Source organism: Ramularia collo-cygni (assembly GCF_900074925.1).
Source record: "Ramularia collo-cygni strain URUG2 genome assembly, contig: RCC_scaffold01, whole genome shotgun sequence".
Lineage (NCBI taxonomy): Eukaryota > Fungi > Ascomycota > Dothideomycetes > Mycosphaerellales > Mycosphaerellaceae > Ramularia > Ramularia collo-cygni.
The window spans coordinates 667625-688176 of NW_019716255.1; the positions used below are offsets into that span (position 1 = coordinate 667625).

The 20552-nt window shown below is 51.7% G+C and overlaps 9 protein-coding genes; 3 read left to right on the plus strand and 6 right to left on the minus strand.

The window, feature by feature from the left end:
* Positions 1 to 143: 143 nt before the first annotated feature.
* On the plus strand, positions 144 to 1589 carry RCC_00276 (uncharacterized protein; the record flags this gene model as incomplete). Its single annotated transcript, XM_023765428.1, has 1 exon — positions 144 to 1589. One exon carries the CDS (start codon positions 144 to 146, stop codon positions 1587 to 1589), a length of 1446 nt encoding a protein of 481 aa, XP_023621196.1.
* A 1366-nt stretch (positions 1590 to 2955) lies between these two features.
* On the plus strand, positions 2956 to 5779 carry RCC_00277 (related to peptide transporter; the record flags this gene model as incomplete). XM_023765429.1 has 8 exons in its annotated part: positions 2956 to 3279; positions 3337 to 3561; positions 3625 to 4077; positions 4129 to 4410; positions 4467 to 4730; positions 4798 to 5012; positions 5129 to 5381; positions 5441 to 5779. The coding sequence occupies 8 exons, from the start codon at positions 2956 to 2958 to the stop codon at positions 5777 to 5779; spliced, it is 2355 nt and encodes a 784-aa protein (XP_023621197.1).
* A 215-nt stretch (positions 5780 to 5994) lies between these two features.
* RCC_00278 (uncharacterized protein) lies at positions 5995 to 7389 on the minus strand (the record flags this gene model as incomplete). XM_023765430.1 has 2 exons in its annotated part: positions 5995 to 7155; positions 7216 to 7389. The coding sequence occupies 2 exons, from the start codon at positions 7387 to 7389 to the stop codon at positions 5995 to 5997; spliced, it is 1335 nt and encodes a 444-aa protein (XP_023621198.1).
* Positions 7390 to 8644: 1255 nt separating this feature from the next.
* RCC_00279 (uncharacterized protein) lies at positions 8645 to 10143 on the minus strand (the record flags this gene model as incomplete). XM_023765431.1 has 2 exons in its annotated part: positions 8645 to 9692; positions 9746 to 10143. 2 exons carry the CDS (start codon positions 10141 to 10143, stop codon positions 8645 to 8647), a joined length of 1446 nt encoding a protein of 481 aa, XP_023621199.1.
* A 1163-nt stretch (positions 10144 to 11306) lies between these two features.
* Positions 11307 to 12831, minus strand: RCC_00280 (uncharacterized protein; the record flags this gene model as incomplete). XM_023765432.1 has 3 exons in its annotated part: positions 11307 to 11623; positions 11684 to 12073; positions 12135 to 12831. 3 exons carry the CDS (start codon positions 12829 to 12831, stop codon positions 11307 to 11309), a joined length of 1404 nt encoding a protein of 467 aa, XP_023621200.1.
* A 1003-nt stretch (positions 12832 to 13834) lies between these two features.
* RCC_00281 (probable chaperone protein dnaJ) lies at positions 13835 to 15132 on the plus strand (the record flags this gene model as incomplete). XM_023765433.1 has 2 exons in its annotated part: positions 13835 to 13909; positions 13972 to 15132. 2 exons carry the CDS (start codon positions 13835 to 13837, stop codon positions 15130 to 15132), a joined length of 1236 nt encoding a protein of 411 aa, XP_023621201.1.
* Positions 15133 to 15957: 825 nt separating this feature from the next.
* RCC_00282 (uncharacterized protein) lies at positions 15958 to 17031 on the minus strand (the record flags this gene model as incomplete). Its single annotated transcript, XM_023765434.1, has 1 exon — positions 15958 to 17031. The coding sequence occupies one exon, from the start codon at positions 17029 to 17031 to the stop codon at positions 15958 to 15960; it is 1074 nt and encodes a 357-aa protein (XP_023621202.1).
* Positions 17032 to 17400: 369 nt separating this feature from the next.
* Positions 17401 to 18406, minus strand: RCC_00283 (related to meiotic expression up-regulated protein 14; the record flags this gene model as incomplete). XM_023765435.1 has 2 exons in its annotated part: positions 17401 to 18343; positions 18405 to 18406. Coding segments are annotated over 2 exons (945 nt in total).
* Positions 18407 to 19272: 866 nt separating this feature from the next.
* RCC_00284 (uncharacterized protein) lies at positions 19273 to 20175 on the minus strand (the record flags this gene model as incomplete). XM_023765436.1 has 4 exons in its annotated part: positions 19273 to 19426; positions 19489 to 19561; positions 19610 to 19682; positions 19738 to 20175. 4 exons carry the CDS (start codon positions 20173 to 20175, stop codon positions 19273 to 19275), a joined length of 738 nt encoding a protein of 245 aa, XP_023621204.1.
* Positions 20176 to 20552: the final 377 nt, after the last annotated feature.

The following is a 20552-nucleotide window of genomic DNA, read 5'->3' on the forward strand; positions in this document are numbered from 1 at the left end:
CCATCGCAGACTCAACAATATTCGAACCACGATCGTCGCTCGGATAGAATCGTGTTACCCATCGGTTCGTGCAAGATGATTACCGTGCCGAAGAAGTCGTGGAAGATCACTACAGCTTGTTGTCTACATCACGGTCAAAAGCGATGCCATTAAATGCCGGACCACCTGTGGCATTATCTCCATTGGAACAATTACCTCGAGTTCAATCAAGCAAGCTTGAACCCATCAGACTGCAGCCAAGTACGAAAGCCTCACAAAACCATCGCACAAGCATCAGTGGAGGAGCTATTCTGGCTGGTTCATCGGCCGGGGAGTCATCGTCCGCAGGCCTACCAGCAGGATCATCTGCGACAACATCAGCATCTCAAAGTATGCCCTCGGCATCAGGCACAACGGAGACGTCTTCGCCGCTACCGCCCACCCCGAGTGCGGAACAGTCCACCTCGACTGCACATATCGGACAGCAGTCAAGCGGCAATGCGCCGCTATCCGTCGCTCATCAGCTTGCAATTAAGAGGAAACCCGTACCCAGTAGCAATGCAATATCATCCGCGGAATCATCCCCTGCAGGACCTTCCGCGGGACCATCAACACAACCCTCACTCCCATTCTCGCTATCATCTGTTGTCAATTGTTGCACCTTCTGTCCGGTATCTCCAACCTCTCCGCATGAAGACATACAACCGATCACTTCGGGCGTCGAAATTCCCCCATATCCATCTTATCCACCTGAACTTGCAATGACGGACCAAGCCCTCGAGGAGACATGGGCGCTGAACAACCCATCGGAGCCCATCCCCCCAATGCACACATTAAATGCTATGTTATACTCTTCTATGAGGGAATCGGCCGCTTCGATGCATGAGCCAGCACCGTCAGGACCTCCAGTGTTTGKCCCACGGCCTGTTTACCCGCCATTTAGTACATTGCCAGCGCCACCGCTCAAAGCACGTGAACCAAACTTCAGCGATCAATACGATCGACACATAAGGAATAAGGAGAAGCAAAGTCGAGCAGTCGCCGGCGGAGTCCATTTGAGAGAAGCCAGAGGCAAACTTCGACGAGAACATTCAGAAGAAGCTCTGCGTCTCGATCGAGTTGAAGTGGTTGAAGCATACGATGGGAATTACAAGAACAATTTTTCCGGAGATGAGCCCGAGCACAGTGAAAAGGTTCGCACGCCTTCGCAGCCGTCCGCGACGGACCCATCTGATGTCAAGGATGCGTCGGGTGTACACAGTGCACCGGATTCGGAGATGCCATCTAATCCCAGCGGCTCATYTGATATTGTCCCTACAGCTTCACAACTTGGCGTTTTGCCGGATGCTGACGACGATGATCCTGAAAGCGCCGCGAATGCCGCTTATCGGATCCAGATGATTGCCCACGCTCATGCGGATTTGGACGCTCAGTTGGCAGCGGTGGATGCGGATGGGGACGCAGTGATGTCGGATCATGCTCCAGCTACTGTCGTTGAAGGCGGAGCCGATGGGAGAGTTTCGGGGGAGACTCAGGAGGGGAGAGCAGATGCAAAGACTACGGTCACTGTCACGGAAGTCGATTCGAACTTGGATCCGTCACTTAGATAGGATAGGGCTACATCGACTTTCTCTAAATTGACTTGAGCGCTTCCCTCCTTTCGAACAACTTGGGTCTCTCGACGCGATCAAGTACAGTAGAATCATTAGAGAATGGCAGATGTCATTTGTTGTTCGTTTCCGTTGCGTTAGCTGAGAACCATGCTATTCTTCAGAACATCATCGCATGCTAACGTTATGCTGCAAATGCAAATGCTGTGCTTCGTCTCCTCACTCAATGACATGTATGCGGAGCTCGGAGTTCTTGGCAGCTGAATGCTGAAGGATGATAATTCTATGCGATGGCAGAAACCTTCTCCTTCACACCTCACTTACTATATCATTCGAACACATTCACGAATGGTCTCGACATGCTTACTCTGCGGCACAGACTATTTCGTTGTATTAAGTGACATCTCACTAGAAGATGGTGTTTCCAATCTCTGGCTCCTAGGCGTCTTTGAGCAACGCGACCCGCCCCAAGGCTGTTGAGAATTCCCCTCCTGTCATGGGAAGACAGAACCGAGGTGCGAAACCGCTGTATCCACAGCACGCAGGGTGGAGCGGAACCGTTCGGCCGAGTGATGAAGATCAGGTCGGACCACTCGCTTTGGAGCAGATAAGGAACGACTTMGGGTAAGTTGGTAGTGGAGCTCTGGAGTCTGGACGGTGGACCTCACCGATTGCTTCTACCGCTGGGCGTACTACGCTACACGCCCACAAGGCTTGAAAGATGCAAGCACGGATAAGATGCCGATTGTGGTGTGCTTGGCCTGATCTACCACCTCTTTGCTGTCGACTGTCAAGTGACAGATATTGAAACGAGTGGCCTTCGCCATGCGTGCATACTACGACCTCCGACGGTATATTCTGCCATGCCCGCTGGCGTTACCGGTGTTCTACTCCCCAAAGAGACCTCGGGATTGCTATGCATGCCGGCGAGATGGCTTCTGCTCGCCTCGACCAAGTTCCAAGTGGTCGCGCGTGTAGTAGCTTGGCATGGCGCCAAGCATGCTAGATATCTTTCGCCTACACTGATATCCTCACGCATCCGGTGGGGCCGCTCAGAGAGGCGGATGCGAGAGGAACGAAGCAGATTGTATTGGACCCCGTCTGACTTGGCTATCGTTCTGTTCCCTAACGGGATAGATCAACATTCTCTCTGTGCCACAGTGCGACGGTGTGGGATTTTGGGTTGCATCGTGGCTACTGAGTGCTACATGAAGCAGGTTGCCTCGTTGTGGATATCATGGCTAAGACGGCGAGCGATAAGGAGTGATTTGCGACATGGGCCAGGCACTGTATCGCGAGGGATGAATGGTTAAAGCACTCTGGTGGTCCTTGTATCACAGAGCATCTCACTCCTTCACGCGCAACTATGCATTCCGAACCGCTCGGAGACGCAAAAGAAGCGGTGGTTTCTTCACACGACATCTCCACCAGCCATCAGCCTAGCCTTCGGTCAGCCGGCAACGAGGACGAGAAGAAAGCAAATTTGGAGATCAATGCTGATGAAGTTCCTACGTCTGACGAAGGCAGCATTCGCGATGATGAGAACGAGGTGATTATCATCACGGGAGCTGATGCTGCGAAACATCTTTTGCCTCTACGGGATGATGGTGATCCAGCTTTGACCTTTCGTGGCATGTTATTGGCGACCGGACTTACAGGATTCCAAGCCACGATGTATCAGATCTACCAGGTATATCCAATTCACCTGACATCGGGCTAGAAGAGCTTATATTGACGGAAAGTCTAGTTCAAACCGACGCTGGTGACCATTCAGGGGACGTTCCTGGTTCTTATCGCCTATTTCGCTGGACAAGCATACGCGCATTTCCTTCCTCGCGGCGACAAACTTGAAGCTCGCTGGAGGTTACGAGGCGGGCAGGGTGAAGTCCCTCGCTGGATTCGAGCCATCTCTTTCTTTAATCATGGAAAGTTTGGACTGAAAGAGCACGCCGTGTGTGTCATCACTGCCACTGTACGTTAAACACTCCTCCGTGCCATTCCATTCACTCCAAACCGTGCGCTGACATCATCCTAGGCCGCTTCTAATGCCGCCCCAAGCTCCCAGGTCTTTGCCGCACAAGACCTATTCTACAATGTCCCGTTGTCTCCTACAACAGTCATATTGAGTACTCTGTCCATCGGATTGTTCGGCTACGGTCTTGCAGGGCTGTTACGTCCAATCACGGTCTGGCACGTGGATGCCGTATATTGGAGCACTCTCCCGGTTGTAAAGTCTCTCCAGGGACTCCACTGGCAACAGGTGAAGAACTCGAAACCACTTCGGTATTTTTGGTACGCGTACGCCAGTATGTGTGTCTGGGAGTGGTTCCCGGCTTACATGTTTCCGTGGCTCAATTCGGTGTCTATTCCTTGTCTGGCTGCTTCCAAAGCTACCGGCAAGAAGGCCTCGATCTTGACGAACTTGTTTGGTGGGGCGTCCAACAATGAGGGCTTGGGATGGTTCAGCTTGTCATTCGACTGGCAATATGTAAGACGATCTTGTGGGACAACAGGACCTTGAGACTGACACGCTCTTCAGATCACTTCATTTCAGACGTCACTTCCGCTGGTGTTCCAAGTACACCAGGGTGGAGGGCTGATCATCTGTGGCTTCATCATGTTGGGAATCTACTACGGTAACGTGTGGGGAGCCAGCTCACTGCCATTCATGTCTACAAAACTCCTCACGCAAAACGGCACCGCTTATCCCATATCAAGCGTCTTCACCGAGGGAGTACTCGACAGGGAAGCACTGCTGGAGACGGGAATTCCCCGCTTATCAGGAACATTTGCGTACTCGATGCTGATGGCCAATGTTGCGGTAAGTCTTCGTCATCTCACATATTTTATGTCCTTTGATAACTGACTGAAAGTTAGATCGGTGCCTTGATCGCTCATTGCATCTTCTTTTGGGGAGGTGACATCGTCAGGACATTCAAGAGCGCCAAAAAAGGCGTGTTCAACGATCTTCATCACGACCACATGGACAAGACTTACAAGGAAGTACCGTGGTGGTGGTACGTCTGCTTGCTCATCTTGAGCTTTGTCTTTGGCCTCWTCGTTGTMGTAAAAGAGAACATCACGCTACCATGGTGGGCGTACATTGTATCTCTGCTTCTCGGATCAATCATTGCCCCTTTTGTGAGTATCTCCTCACCAGTTCCGACCTGAGGTGGCACAGTTTTGGAGAGTTCTAATGTGAGAATAGAGTACCATCCTTTACTCCCGATTCGGTAACGGAATCGCGACGAACAACCTCTCGAAGCTCATGGCTGGCCTCATTCTACCCGGACGACCAGTCGGCAATATGTATTTCGCAGCCTGGTCACACAACACCATTTCGGGCACGGTCCAACTTTCAAACGATTTGAAGATGGGCGAGTACCTCAAGATTCCTGCGCGTATCATGTTCCTCACGCAGATGTAAGTGAAATCCACCTCAAGCGCCTTCTGATATGACACCAGCCTGCATCATGCGCAAAAATTGCCTCCGTTCTTCTTGAATCGTCCCGACAAGGTATCGCTAACATTGCCAACAGGTACGGCACCGTAGTCGGCGCTTTTGTCAACTATGCTGTCATGATAAGCATCGTCAAGAGCAATCGTGACGTCCTAATCAACACCAATGGAAACGCCTCATGGAGTGGCGCAACCATCCAGTCATACAACACCAACGCCACATCCTGGGCACTCGCCGAATTTCTCTACCGATCAGGCAAGATGTACGGCTTGGTCCCATGGGGTCTCCTGATTGGATTTGGTCTTGTTGCCATCCACCGTGCTCTCTATTGGGTCAGTGACATTACCTCCTCGAGAACCTGCTGAGCTTTCCACTAACTATCAAAATCCAGCTCAAACCCTCCGTTGGCCGCTTCAACCTTTCCGATCTCRATCTCCCCCAGCTCCTTCAGTACATGGGCTACATCCCCTACAATCAATCGCAGACTTGTATCCTGCTCAGCTGGATGATCGCTGGATTCTTCGTGCAATTCTACCTTCGAAACTATCGTCCTAGGATCTTCCGGGACTACTCCTATCTGGTCACGGGTGCTTTTGATGGTGGCAGTCTTTCCGTGCTGTTCATCTTATCTTTTGCCGTGTTTGGGGCGGGGGGTCCTTCGATACCTTTTCCTTCGTGGTGGGGGAATAATGTTAATGGGTATTATGATCACTGTCCGGTTGGCGAGTAGGGGTATTGGGAGGTAGATATGTTGATACGAGAATGATGCAACGATGTGATGTAGGGGAATATCACTCGCTTTTGGGCTGTTTTCGACGTCATGTTCATTTTTGAAACCATCAATGATCTATGCACTCACGGTGGTTGGTGGGAGTACGTGTGAAAGATCAACATCATTGAGTGTGCGCTGGTCGGCACCTACACCTCATCTTATTCATACCCTACCTACCCTTGTACCGTCAAGCCCGACGACATCTCCTCTGATCTAACCAAGTGAAACTCCCCCTGCCTTCCATAAACCCACTCAAAAGACCCCGTCTCAACATCCCAATAAACATCCTCCTCCAAAGGAAACACCAAAGTCTCATTCCTTTCCGGCACAAAATGCTCCACAGAGAGCTCAATACTATAATACATATTCTCAAGTACGGACAAGTCCCCCAGTACAGGAACTCCATCTTGCAAATTCGTCATACCAATTACACCTCCAGCACTATGTCCCCAATCCCCGATCGGATGCGAATAAATCCGTCCCTCGATACCCGCTTCATACATTTCCTTTCTTGCATTTACAAGGACTTGGTTTCCCGTGAGACCTGGTACCATGTTTCTTTTGACGATATCCTGAAGCCGGTTACCTTTCCGCAGACCTTCGAGGAGACCTTGAGGGATGTCAGATTCGGTATGGCCTGGTGGGAGAATGTATGCTAGATGCTGGGTATCGGTATTGAGACCCATTGCCGTGAGACCGAAATCTACATGGAGTAAATCCCCATACTGGATAGCTTGCTGAAAGATAGGAAGTTCTTCTTCCATCGTCATGTTAGGTGTGACGTCGCCCGGGAGGATAGTCACGCTTGGGTGAAACCAAGTCGTGTAGTTGAGGGATTGTAACTTTTCTCGAAACCACCACTCCACATCCTCGGTCGTTGTGACTTCAGGAACGATTACTTCACGGCTGAAACCCTCGGAGATGACGGCCCAAGCAGTCTCCTGGAATTTCCGATACCAGTCTAGTCGAGATTCGGGCATTGTTGCAATATACTCCACGGCAACTTTTGGCGCTGCGACTAAGCGATCTCGCCATGGTTTATCAAGCTCTGAGAGGATTTCTTCGTACTCTCCAGCATGCAGACCGCTTGCGAAAGCAATTTCGGAATCCACGTTAATGGCTATGGAATTCGGATTACACTCGTTCAATACTTCTTGCAGCTGGTTCCAGAGGGCGGGAGTATTATCGATCCAAGTCCGTGGTCTGCAAGATTCCTTCTTCTTCTTCTCTGTATCGGCGAAGAAGATGGAGAGAGTGCGTCTTCTGGCGGCGAATTGGATGGCTCTTATCATGGACCAGAATGTTGTGTCTTCGGCGTATTCCTTTTGAGAGATCTGGATTTGCTTAGCTGTCTATCTATGCACAATCCAATGTTTTCGGGACTGGATGCTTACGAGCCAAGCATCTACTCCGTGTGTTTGTAGTATTGAGGGAATGTTCCCTAGTCGCTCCTRGAGCCAGGCATCTTGTATCTTTGCCTGTTCCCTCAGCGGCGGTAATTGGCGAAGCTGCGCATTTTTCGCCCAGGTACTGCCGATGAGGGACAGGAGAGTCCCAATGAACAACATATTGGTACAACGGAGCATTTCTGATCGTAGATTCTGTGAAAGTTGTTTGTTGTTGATAAGTAAGGTGTTATCGGTGCAGACCTCTGTGGTGATGTTCAATGCCACAAAGTCGTGGGACGTGAGCGTGGGATTTTGGACACTTCTGATACTACCTTACAGTGTAGAACACTTTAGCTGCAAAGAAGTCACAACTCCATTATTAAAGACAAATTGAAGCAATTCTTCAAAAAGCTACCTGAAGTCCATCTTCCGTCCCTGTCATCAGTCTCCTCACCGTCCAACGGACCTCACCGAGATAAGAAATGAATGTGAAACCTAGTTCAAGTGAATCTTCCTTTTCCAGCCGTACTTTCTCGACATCACACCATACCATCTCTTGATAAATCTTGCCATGTATTGATGGCGGTACGACGTAGGAAGCTGTCCTTGCAAATATATCCTCTTGTTGCCACACTGAACTCACGTCTGCAATTCAGCATCACAATCGCAAAGCAGCAGAACGTCAGCAATTGCACTCCAGCCATCATCAGATTTGATACCCCTAAAGATCTCTCTTCTTCCTCCTCCCAAGAAAAGACATGACGTCAAATCTCATACTACTATAGCTCATGGTACCATTACTTCCACACCAGTGGCCCTGGCGTACATCATCACCGCCCACAGATAAGTCGAGGTGAATCCAATCCAGCCCCTATTTCTTGTCTCTCTCCCGATCTCTTGCTAACTCTGCCYCAAAGAACAGAATTCGGTACCACGACCGCCAAACCAAACGGCTTCCCAGGCTTTAACAAACGTGTACATAACTCTTCGATTGAGAGCCGACGGCGGAGGGAGATCATAAGGAAGCAAATCCTCTGTTGAATGACGGAAGTATCAGATCCGCGTATTCGATTGAGCAGCTAGTGAGCCGGAGTCGAGTGGTCGATTTTCGTGGTGAGGAATTCCGCACTACTTCGACTAGTAGTACAGATGGGGTAGCATTTACGCAGAAGTATAGTCGACTGAACGCACCTCGCGACGTGTTCTTCCATGCGCCTTCTTCACAGCTTTTGCTGAAGATCATACTTCGCTCAGGTTCTCCAGACCGCGGCTCTTGCTCCCATGTTTCGAGATACTGAACCCCGTAAGCTCGTACCATGCTAGCTGTATGCTTCCAAGTCCCGTCGTAAGGTGTGCGTAGGTGTCCTCCGGTCATGATATCGATGCGTAAAGCACCATCCTCTTTGAAAAGCGCCCATTGGTATGTTGCAATCCTTCAACCCCCCATAAGCAAACAATAAAGCCTCTCCGTCCTCCTCCCAAGAATCGCTTCCGGATGGTCATGCCTCTCCAAAAGCTCCCTCATCCTCCCCCAACTCCCCACCCCACAACACCTAATCCACCTCCCCAACAACTCATCCCTACTCCCCACCCTCGAAATCGCACAAATAGTAAACTGCGCCCACAATCCAATTTCCCGATACTTCCCCCCCATAAGCTCCTCCGTCTGCAAATATCGACAATTATTAGCGTGAAGTTCCAATCCCGGAGCAATATCCCCACTCCAATGAATTTGATGCGCGTTATTGTGAGCTGCGATTCCAAAGCGGCCAATCAGGGAAACCAGAGCGGCTCGAATGTGATATAGAGCCCAGAGATCCTGACCATCCCACCTTTCTTCGTATGCCACACAGGACATGTCCCCGGGGTTATGGGAGAGTGTGTGGCTGGGACTCCATGCCATGTTTTCAATTCGTAGGGCTCGGGAGCGTGCGACGCTGTTGGGTGCTTCTGGGTTGCTGTGGACGAATTGCGCGAGTAATTGTAGGAGAGAGCGGGTTTCGGGGCGATGGAGAGGGAATTTACGGAATCCAAGCGGGAGATGATCGGGGTAGTGATATTGGTGTTTTGTTCCAGCAGCGGTATGTAGTTCATCGGCACGTTCTTGGAGATTCTCTCGGATGCTAAGCCATACGGCATGCAGCAGTGCCTCGATATCGTTTTCCTCTTGCGCGGAAGGAGGTAGTGGGGAGCGTTTCCATGCGTTCATGTGGACGTGATAGGTTTCCACATCGCCGAATCTCTTTTCCCAAGCTGCGAGCATGGCGATTGCTATGCATGTTAGATGGTCTTTGGTTCCGCATGCTACGGAAGCGTGGATTGCTTCCAATGCTTTACCCCTGAGGTATATGAGCCCGCTGCCAATTCCATGGATTGTAGACGCGGGCTGTCCGCAGCTGTTGCTGTATGTGCCGGAAACTAGATATGCGGATTGCCAGAGGGCGGGATGTTGGGTGATTGAGTTCCAGAGGAGTGCTCGCGTGCTCGAGAAATTGTCAGCTATAGAAAGTGTCCGCGATGATTCCGTGGTGCTCACGACTTCTGATTGACGGAATTGAACTGCATAGCTTCTCTGTACCATGAATGTCCCTCGATCAGTCGAAGGATATACCACGGCTGAGCATCCTCAGACTGGGATTCGYGAGCAACAGCTTGAGATTTCTCTGGCGAAGACGCTGTTCTCTTTCGAATAGTAGCCAGGCGTGCTGCCGCTGAGACCGTTGCGGCATGTCTCCTTACTATATCGTGATCTCGCACGCTTCTTCTCACGCCACGACGACCACCCGATGCTGAGGACGTACGTGTATCGTCAATCCAGATGAAGTTGCCCTCTGAATGATCAACAGTCTCGGACATGATTGGAGAATGGTGCCATGATTCCTCCGCCTGTGGTTGTGTAGTCTTCTGCTTCTTCCTCTCTGTTCCGGGTAGCATGGCTCGAGACCGACTTCAGCTATCGTTCTGAAGAAGGTATCGATGAGAAGTATTCGGTGAGGGATGTTGTGAAACCACTGGTATTCTGGACCAGCCAAGGTATAACAGAAGTGCCTCGGCCATGAGTGTGGACTCATTTGATAGTAGGAGTGTCTTGGTTCCGTGGCTTCTAATATCATGTGGGAGATCAGATCTGTGGAGCATTCGAATGTACTTGCTAAACCTAATGTACCGCTGGTTAGTTCGAGTGAAGGCTAGTCTACAGTGTCAGTGTTTCGGTGTAGGTTTGGCTTTTTTTCATTTTCCGTATTCTGCCTAATGCTCAAATATAAAGCTGGGCGGTCCGCCCCGTCCTTACATCTCATCCACATCAGATGAAAAGCGTATGTTGTAAGGTGGTGGGAAATGTGTACATGGAGATGAATGGCACTGATTTCAAGCATTCGAGATCTTGATTTCTCGATGAAATTGGTGGTGAATCCCGCCAATGACAACTTTGATATCTGCGCGCCCTCACCAGTTCCCGCTTTGTCCGCATTTGCCGCGTCGCTACAGTGCTAGGCTCCGCAGATAAACTGTCAACCATGCCCACAGCATCTGGAAAGAAAGACAGCGTCGACGTCGAAGTATCGAGTTGATACATACGACATCTGTTGATACTGTCTTTGGCTCCTGGGCTTTCTTCCCGGGATGTCGCTTCGTGGTGCTATCAACGTCACGCACAACAGTCCCGTGGCGTTGATTGCCCAGGGGCTCCCTTCGTTCCCGGCAGTATCCCGCCCAGTTGTGGGCCCTTCTCATGAGTCGTCGCTTATTGAACCCGCGAGAGGAAATTCCGACAGCATTCTTGCAGTTCAAAATTGCCATGCGATGCAGATAGTCCAATGACGGAGCCGATTTAGAGATACGTCGGCACCGATTCTTCGCCGAGTTAGTCAACGGCTCGCACCCGAAGGAGGTCGTCGGGACATAACCCTGGATGACCTGCCGCAAACATAGCAGGTCTGCCAATGTTAGCAGCGATGGCACGCAGGATAACGAAGTCGACTAGGCTCACTACTCGTTCCATTCCTCAATCCGGGAGAGACCGCCACCTAGGCTTCCTTCTCCGAGCTAGGACAAATCTCCAGTCCAGAAGGAATGCTCGCAAAAAGCAAGAGGCTTCATTCCCAACCATGAAGTTTCAAATCACCGGCTCTCCCCGTGACGATGCGAAACAAGTCATGAGTCCTGCTTCCCAGGAATTGATGTAGGTCGATATGCCTCGCCAACAAAGCCTCCAGATCCAACCAGGCTTCGACGCCACACAGACGCATCCATCGATACAACAAATGGTCTCGATCGGGATCTCTACTAATCGCACACATCATGAATCGACTCCAGAGACCAATTGCTTCATACTTGGTCCCCATCAGCGCTCCTGTATTGAGATGCCGGCATGATGAAACGTGCGCGGCCAAGGCATCGGCATGGTCCATGCCTGGTAAGGAGCAAGACTGTCAGTGAAACTGCTGGGATGGAAAGAACGAGCTTCACTCACTCCAATGCACTTTATGTGTGTCCATGGCCACTGTATGTAGGACAGCGTTGAGGGATATGCACGTTGCTCTAATGTGATAGAGCGCCTGGAGCTCCGGATAATCCCATCCTTCTTCGTGAGCCGGACAGACCTCCAGACCGATGGAGACGGAGTGCGAGGCGCCCCATGCAATCGCCTGGACACAAAACTCACGAATGCCCCAAAGCGATCCCAGGACMGTCGGATCGTTTTCCGCGATCCTCGAAACAATGTCGAGCAATGATCTGGTTTCCGGACGAGCCAAGCTAAAGACTCGAAATCCGATTGGGAGATGGGCGGGATACTGCGGACGCGAGGATGATGCGGTGGTTCTCACGATGGAAATCTCGTCGAGATTCTCTTTGAAGAGCTCTTTTGATCATTAGCAATGTAGCACGCACAGGGATTGAGGATGAAATTGCATGGCACGCACCCATGACGGCGTCCATCAGAGTGTCAATGTTTTGTTCTTCCAGTGCATTTGGTGGAAACTTCATACGACGCCACGCGGCCATGTGCATCTCGTACGCACTGTTCTCCCCATAACGGCAGCCTCGTTCCCAACCTGCCATCAGCGCGACGGCAACGCAAGTAAGGCTGTCTCGAACAGATGCCTGGATGGCGGAGTTGACCGCTTGCAGGGAAGCACTTCGCAAGTGGATGAGGCCGGTACCCATGCTGTGGAGCGCTGAAGGGGGTAGACCGCACGTGTTGGTGTGAGTCCCCGCCGCCATGACCGCGCATTGCCACAATGAAGTGTTGTGGGTGAGAGCGCCGTGGAGGATGTTTCTTGTAGATTTCTGGCCCAGACTGTTCATCTGCACGGCGGTCTCATACCATGATGATTCCGCGAGCAGTCTTGAAATGAACCATGGAGGCGGACCCTCTTCCGTTGCGTGACGTTTGGCCTTTGGACGTTCGAGCGCGGTGGAAGACTGTTGCCGCACCAGTTCCATGATGACATCGCGCTCTTTTTGCTTGATCGTGGCCAGACGTTTAGCTGCGCTCATCTGAGCGGCATGCTTGCGGACTTTTTTGTGCTCATCTTTTGTTCTGCCCACGCCACGGGCGGTAACGAACAGGGAGGATGAATTGGTTGGCACCTCGGCGACCCAGGTGAGCTCCGGCATGTTATCTATGTCTAGAAGACGTGGTGAAGAATTGAACTGGCCAGTCTCGCCGGATGCTCCCCGGGTCAAAGGTGCGGCTCTACTTACGATGTCTCAATGAGGAGTCAAAGGGAGGAGGTTCAGCTACGATGGAAGGTTTCGGCTCAAACACAGCGCGTCAATTTATTATTATTAAGCGGCTGCGATGATCCAAGCCGGAAGTCCTTCGAACACGACCATGTCGAAATAGGAAGATGCGCTTTCTGCTCTGGTCAGTAGTCTCTCTCATGATCAAGTTACCTTAGTCTTGTGTCTCCATGCATCGAAATGCGGGTAAACTGTAGAGGCCTCAAGAGGCGTGATAAACCTGKCCGGGTCTTCAGCTGGTCTGGCGGAGAAGGCGTCAAGGCGGTAGAGCGCTCTTGACAGCATCAGAAGGCTGTAGGAGTAGGAGTATCGTGAAGGAGGAATGGAATGGTGCATCATGTATGTGATCCGTGCCATGTGATGTACCTACTGCAAGTGTCTGGAAGATGGGTTGCGGCCAGCAGGATGGACCATTTAATGATAGCTTTCCTGCACCCTTTCCTTATCCATTTGCCACGCATGTCCAGCAAGATGGAAGACTCTGTGCAGGACCGCATCTTCTATCGGCATCATGAGCCTCGAAAGCGTGTGTTTGGGCCAAAGATAAGATACCTTGAGGCGGAAGAGGCTCTCATTAGCCTTTTCGGCCGGCAATCTTTCGAGTGCCACTTGTCCGCATCGTCACCGGCCTAGGATTGGGGAAACATTTACTGCAATTCCATTATTGACCACGACACTTGGTACTTCTTCCACTTTACTTTGCCATTTCATTCCACGACCACCTTTGGGGAGTTTTGCACAATCGAAAGCAAAATGAGCGCATAGATCCCTCCAACCCATCTTCTCCAACGAGATCCACGAACGAACGATTGCATCGCCGGGACATGCTGGCTTGAACACTCGCTACAAATCATTCCCCAACACCACCACCACCACAATGCGGCTCTTTTCCACCCTGGCATTCCTCTGCCTCCTCCCACTCATCGCTCTCGCAGCGGAAGATTACTACAAAGTACGCCATACGTCCAACCTCCAACAGCATCTCCCCCAACTAACACACCTCCCCACCTCCAGCTCCTCGAGCTCGACAAATCCGCGTCGGAACGCGACCTCAAAAAGTCCTATCGCCGCCTCTCCAAAAAGTATCACCCGGACAAGAACCCCAACGACGAAACCGCCCAGGACAAATTCACCCAAGTCAGCGAAGCCTACGAAATCCTCTCCGATCCCGAACTCCGCAAAATATACAATGCCCATGGCGCCGCCGGAGTCAAACAACACAAGGAGCGCGGGGCGGGTGGAGGAGGAGGACGTAATCCTTTCGACATGTTCAGTCAATTTTTCGGTGGTGGGGGACATTTCCACTCGGGACATGGAGGACAACGCAGAGGTCCCGAGATGAATGTACGCGTCAACATGCCTCTGAAGGATTTCTACACGGGAGCCGATCATGAGTTTAAAGTGGAGAAGCAAATCATCTGTGAGACGTGCGAGGGCAGTGGAAGTGAGGATGGGGAGAGGGATACGTGTAACAAGTGTGGAGGACAAGGGATGGTGATTCAGAAACAAATGTTGGCGCCGGGAATCTATCAGCAAATGCAGATGCAGTGTGATAAGTGTGGGGGAAAGGGCAGTACGGTCAAACACAAGTGTAAGAAGTGTCATGGGGAGAGGGTGGTGCGGAGTGTGGAGAGTTTTGATATCAGTGTGGAGAAGGGCATGCCGAAGGGTGTGAGAGTGCAGTATGAGAATGAGGGCGATGAGAGCCCGGACTTTGTGGCGGGGGATCTTTGGGTGGAGATTGTGCCGAGCGAGCCGGCTTTGGCCGCGGACCCGAATGAGAGGACGGATGGAGAGTTCTTTAGGAGAAAGGGCGATAACTTGTTCTGGAGAGAAGTATTGAGCCTGCGAGAGGCGTGGATGGGAGACTGGACGAGAAACGTCACGCATCTGGACGGGCACGTTGTGCAATTAAGTCGGAAGAAGGGAGAGGTCGTGCAGCCGGGCACGGTGGAAGTCATCCCCGGCGAGGGAATGCCGGTGTGGAAGTGGCAAGAAGGACAGGGTCCCGAGTATGGAGCACTCCACGTCGAGTACGTGGTTGTGCTGCCCGATCAGATGGAGAGCGGCATGAAGAAGGACTTTAGTGCGACGTGGGAGAAGTGGAGGAAGAAGAACGGCGTGGATCTCCACAAAGACAGTGGAAGGCCGTCGCCAAAGCACGATGAGCTGTAGAGTACTGGTTGCATTGTTGCCTGGCTGATCAGGGCATCCTCGTGTCTACAGGACAAGTCATTGTAACGATAGTCTCTCCTCGGGCTTGATTTAGAAATAGAGATATCCATTTGAAGACATCAGTCCAGCTTCCTTGACATTGACAGTGGCTTGCCGATCTGGGTGCTGGATATCCAGCCCGCATGATTGTCTCTGTGAAGACGAGCGAGGCCCATTCTGAGTAGCAAACGCCATCGAGCGGTCAAAGGGGTATGACTACTCCAAGATCTTTCCGGAAACGACTCACTGATTGCAGCTTGTGATGACAATAATCCCGMATTACAAGAGATCATACCAGACGAACGCGGGTGGAGCGGAAGACTTGCTTGGAGGAAARACGGGGCGGAACAACACCCACTCATGATGTCCTCTCGTCCAAGCCGCCAAATTGTGTTGGCCAGACTTTCTCAATGTCTCGTTCTCATCTCCAACGCTAGGCACGCGGGAACGAAAAGTGGTCATAAAGGCAGCGTCTCCAGGCCTGGTCTCAATATGAATACTTTACGTGTGAGCCACGTCCCAGCGGGCAGTAGCGTGATCGGGCAACAGCCCGTCAAGCCTGTAGCACCAACACGAGCGTTACATTACTGACGCATGTTAGCAGTTCCAGTTCAATCACCTGGCTCGGAATCCAAAGCTGATGGGATGCAAACAATATTCGTGGATGGACCGATTCCTCACCATCAAGTGATGAATGCGTTGCCTTGGACACGAAAGTGACGATCCCGTCACCTCATTGCATCGTTACGAATATTATTGTCTTGATGCTGAGCCTTACACCCATCTTCAAGGTCGAGCGGGAGCAGGCGGCGCGTGGCCCTTCTTCGGACCTGCACTGGGGTCTTTGGGATTGAGCCTACTGTATTTGGTGAAGATAGCACCGGCTGTTCTCCCGGGTAAAAGCTTGGCCAGATCATCCCAAGAAAGTCCATCTTTCGCACGCCCCGCTTGCAGAAGAGTTACTTCTTCGGGACGCCAAGGTCTCATCGTTTTGACACTTCTTACATTGCGTGCTTGCCATTGTTCAAGCAAAGCCTCGTGTTTTGGCGAGTATTCTCGTAATGAGGCTTTGCGGGTGGGTAAATTTATGCCCGGCGCAGCTTCTTCTGGTTCCTTCAGCATCTCTGCTTCGAGAAGACGCAAGCGGCTCGCGATCGAGGATCTCGGCCGCTGAAGCTGTTTGGCCAATTTCGACAAGGATGTTCCATCGATCATGCCAGCCCTGATCGCCTGGTCCTCTGCCGGCGTGAATCTCCAGCTGGCAGGCGGCCTCAAAGTTCGTAAATACGGGTTTCCTCTGATGCACTGAGCCACACCATGGCTTGTCCGGCCACACCCGAGACTCTTTGAGATCTCCAGGACGGAGCTTCCTTGGCGGAGCCCGGAAGCAATGGTTTCCACCTCTGCCTCTGAATAATTCCAATACGTCGTCCCCTTGGGGGCGCGCACCATCCCATAGCCATAATACACCGTTCTCTCACAGAGACCTAATCGCCTCGCTATCTCGGATATTGAGAGCCCTTCCTGCTCCTTCAAGCGCTGTATTTCCGCATTTCGCATCTCACTGGATGGTTTTCTGGGGGGGCTTCTCAGGCACTGCGCATCTTCTCGGTGTCGTAAGTAATTGWAAAAACGAGATTGAACAGAGGAGGGATGGCGGTCCAATGCATCAGCGATGTTTGAGTAGCTGTGCCCTGCCTTGAGAAATTTCACAATCATTTCGTCTTCATCCGGTGTGTAGTTTCTTCTTTTGCACACAGTGGCGTGACCTCGCCATTGTGTAGAAGGCGCGTGGATCCTTCTCCATGGAAGCGTGGATTTGAGCCGGAGCACCATGCCTGTGATGGAACTCTTGGACATGGTACTACGCAAAGAAGGACAGGGAGGTAGAGGTCATACCTTGAGGTGTGGTCGTCGGACTTCGGACTCGGATTCGGCAGTGTCAGCTCTATCACGTGAGATCAATCACGTGAGATCAAGGAGAGGCACTACTTAGAAGCGCTAGGGTTGGGGTTGGGGTAGTGTGAAGGAAGCTGGATACTACGGTCAACGACTGTTGTCGACATGTCGCCCACACTAGTTTGGCCAGATGCCGCAAAATCACGGGGTATATTAATCAATGTCTGTCGTAAGCACTGCATAAAACATGTTCTGTCATCGCGTCCTGTCCCGCCCGCATAGCAATTTTCTTCAAAACAATCCAACACATTAAGTCCTCCAAGATCCTTTCTACGAAGCTAGAGCAGCGTTCTGTGTCGTCTCGGCGGTTGGGTATGGTGGGTTCGAGCTGTTCAGCTCTGCCTGCTGCTGGGCCTCAAGGGCCTCGACACGCTGGTGATCGGAAGTTGGGGCTTCGATGCGCTCCTGCTGCGGCTCGCCCATGGCATTAGAGCCGATTTTGCCAGCATTAGAGTTGATTGGCTCCACATCGAGCGACCAGCCTCTCAAGGCAGTCTCAGCATCGTTCAGAATGTCCTTGCCACCCTCAGCACCGGTGAAAGCCGCGCGATCCTGGCCAGGCACAATTGGAGTGTCGTCCAGCATGTTGATCAGTCGTCTTGCCTGCTGGGCGAGAATGATTTGCTTCTCGGCACGCTCGATGACGGCGGCAGTGTGCAAGTCATAGGCCTCCTTGAACTTTTGGCGTGTGACATTTGTGAGCTGAGCGTCAGCAACAAGGGATTGAGCCTCGGCGCGGACAAGCTCCTGCTCGAGAGTGACAAGCTTGGTGGACTCGGGCTCCTTGTACTTGAGCTTTTGGATCTCGTCCTGGATCTTCTGCTTTTGGTTGCGGGTAGGTGCAACACTGGCCTCGGTATTGCGGATTTGCTTGAGCACACCGCGCGACTCCTCCAAGTTTTGCGCAAAGAGATCCTCCTGCTCGGCGATTTCGGCGAGTAGTACTCCCAGCTTGTCGGAGATGTCACTGACAGCCTCGTCCTCGGTGCTCTCACCCCACTCGCTCAATTGCGATGCAAGGGACTGAGACTCACGCCCGGCTTGCTCGTAAGCGCCAATGGCGTGGTTTTGTGTCTTGATGAGCGATCGCAGCTTCTTCGACAGCTCAGGAGCTCCTAGCCCACGGAACGAAGACATGGCGAAGCGGTGCTTGGGGGCGTTGTCATTGTTGGAGCCCTTCTTGGAGCGAATCGAGTGCGAGCGACCGATGTTCCTATGACAAGGCCCGCGTTAGTATGGGAGGAGTAACAAGATGGTCTTGGTGGCATACGTACATTTTGGCGCTTTGAAGAAGTTTGTTGGTGGTTGATAGAGTATTAAGCCGTCCGGGGTATGGCAGGACGAGTCAGTTAGATACCAAAGCAGAAGATTGTAGAGGAGCGGGAAATGGTGGTTGTGTCGTTCGAGTGTGAGCAATGACGTAGCCACGGCGGTGGTCTCGGCCTCGGATCACCGCGCATCATCGAACTCTGCATCTCTGCTATGCCATCAGCCGACCGTAGCTCTGGGACTTGAACAAAGAAACTTGCGGCCAAAGAAACCTTTGCTGGACGAGAAGTGGCATAGCGGCAGTCATCGCATAGAACTTTCGACGATGACGTACCTTCCGGTCACACCGACTGACACGCGGGCATTGTTGTCTCTTTCACAATTCACAACCCTTGAGGAAGTCGTCGTATCGCCAGCAAAGCCGTCGCCCAAGAGCGGGAGGGCGCGGGACCGCTAGGAGTGCTGTAAGGCAGTCCTACACCTGGGTCCTCGCCCAGAATGAGGGATGTTTGGTACAGACAGGGGAGYCGAACATTCACAGGACTTGCTTCCACTTCCACGTGTCGGTGCATGACTCTCCCACAGAGTCTATGTGTTACAACACCCCGCGGCATCTGAAATGCAGATTCCCTCGTGCTAAAAGCAAAAGACATCACCAAAGAATATCCGAGGGACGTTCGTGATGGCAATCATGTCGACGGCTTCAGCCACTCATACTCTGCCGGTTGCCTTACTATCGACCACGGAACCGGGCCAACTAAATTTACACCCCTACAATGCCAACTTCGTTTATGATAATGGATGCCTTCTATTCGCCACAGCCCATTGGTCTCGTAGAAGCTGCCAAGCTTGCTACTTCGAGCAATCAAACAGCTATATTTCGTGGTATGAGCCGTCCCGAGCCACTATCGCACCAGAAATATTCTCGCCCATGTCGCCCGCCAAGAACAGGGTGACATTTCCAACGTCGTATAGCTCTGCGACTGGCTGCTTCGCCTGATCGACCGAAGACACATCATTTGCAATCCTTTGGACACGGTCAGTCGAGTTGCTGGTGCACCAAGAGGAAACCACAAAAGAAACACCTACCTCTCAGTCTTCATCAGCGCATGCATATTCTCCTTGGCGGCCTCGTATGATGTTTTGTCTCTTCCAATCGCAACTAAACATGTCAGCCACACGTTCATTGATAGACCATCGCAGGACTCACCAGCACCCAAGACAATATTGCACCTTACTCCTCTCTTCCCGAATTTTGACGCCAGGTCTTTGGAGAAGTCGATCTATACAGCAAGTCAGAAAAAGAAGTTCCATCTCAAGACAGCCAGTGCAACCGACCACGTTCTGCACATGAGCAGCTTCCGGGTCATGAGCATCACCCATAACAGTGACGAGAGCTCCTTTACCTCTTGCTCCATCCGCAATTACCTTGGCCAGACCCTCCATCAATTCCACAGCATCCTTCACGCCCTCCTCCTGCCCAGCTTCCACGATGTTGATCACGACATCCATTCGTTGCTGGTCATATCTGTCCTCCACAATCTTCATAATTTGCTCACTCGAAACGTCTCCGGGAGAATTCTGCTCGTACTGGAAATGGGTTCCTAGCCCGGCGTTCAAAGACTCATCCTTTGGGCGAGAGTCGACACCTAGTACCAAGGCGTTTGCTTTGAGGAGGGTTTTGGAGATTGTAATGCCCAGAGGGCAGCTGCAATTAAGCACGACGCACACGCAGAATTGCAGATTCAATGGATTTGTTCTTTCGATGATTGACATGATTTCTGGTTCAAAGATTCTTGCATGCAAAGTGCTGCAGATAGAAGAATCTCCAGAGCGTCCTCCCCTTCATTGCCCTACCTCAAGAACCCCGCATGGATAGTCGGACGTTTGGCTTGTCCTTCCACTCGTGCGAGCTGTGTTGCGCTGATCRTTGAGCCTCCGGTATCGAGCGCACATTGCTACACAGCAGCATGCAAGTGTCTTGTAGGTTGCTGTCGAGAAGTCGTCGATGCCGTGAAGCTGAAAAAGAAGTCATTCTAAACTGATGTGGATGGCATCATAAATTGTTGATGCCTCAGGATTCTATACCTCGGTCAAAATCAACTCACGCCGCCACGCCACGCCACGCAACTCCTCCATCCCACCTCATCACA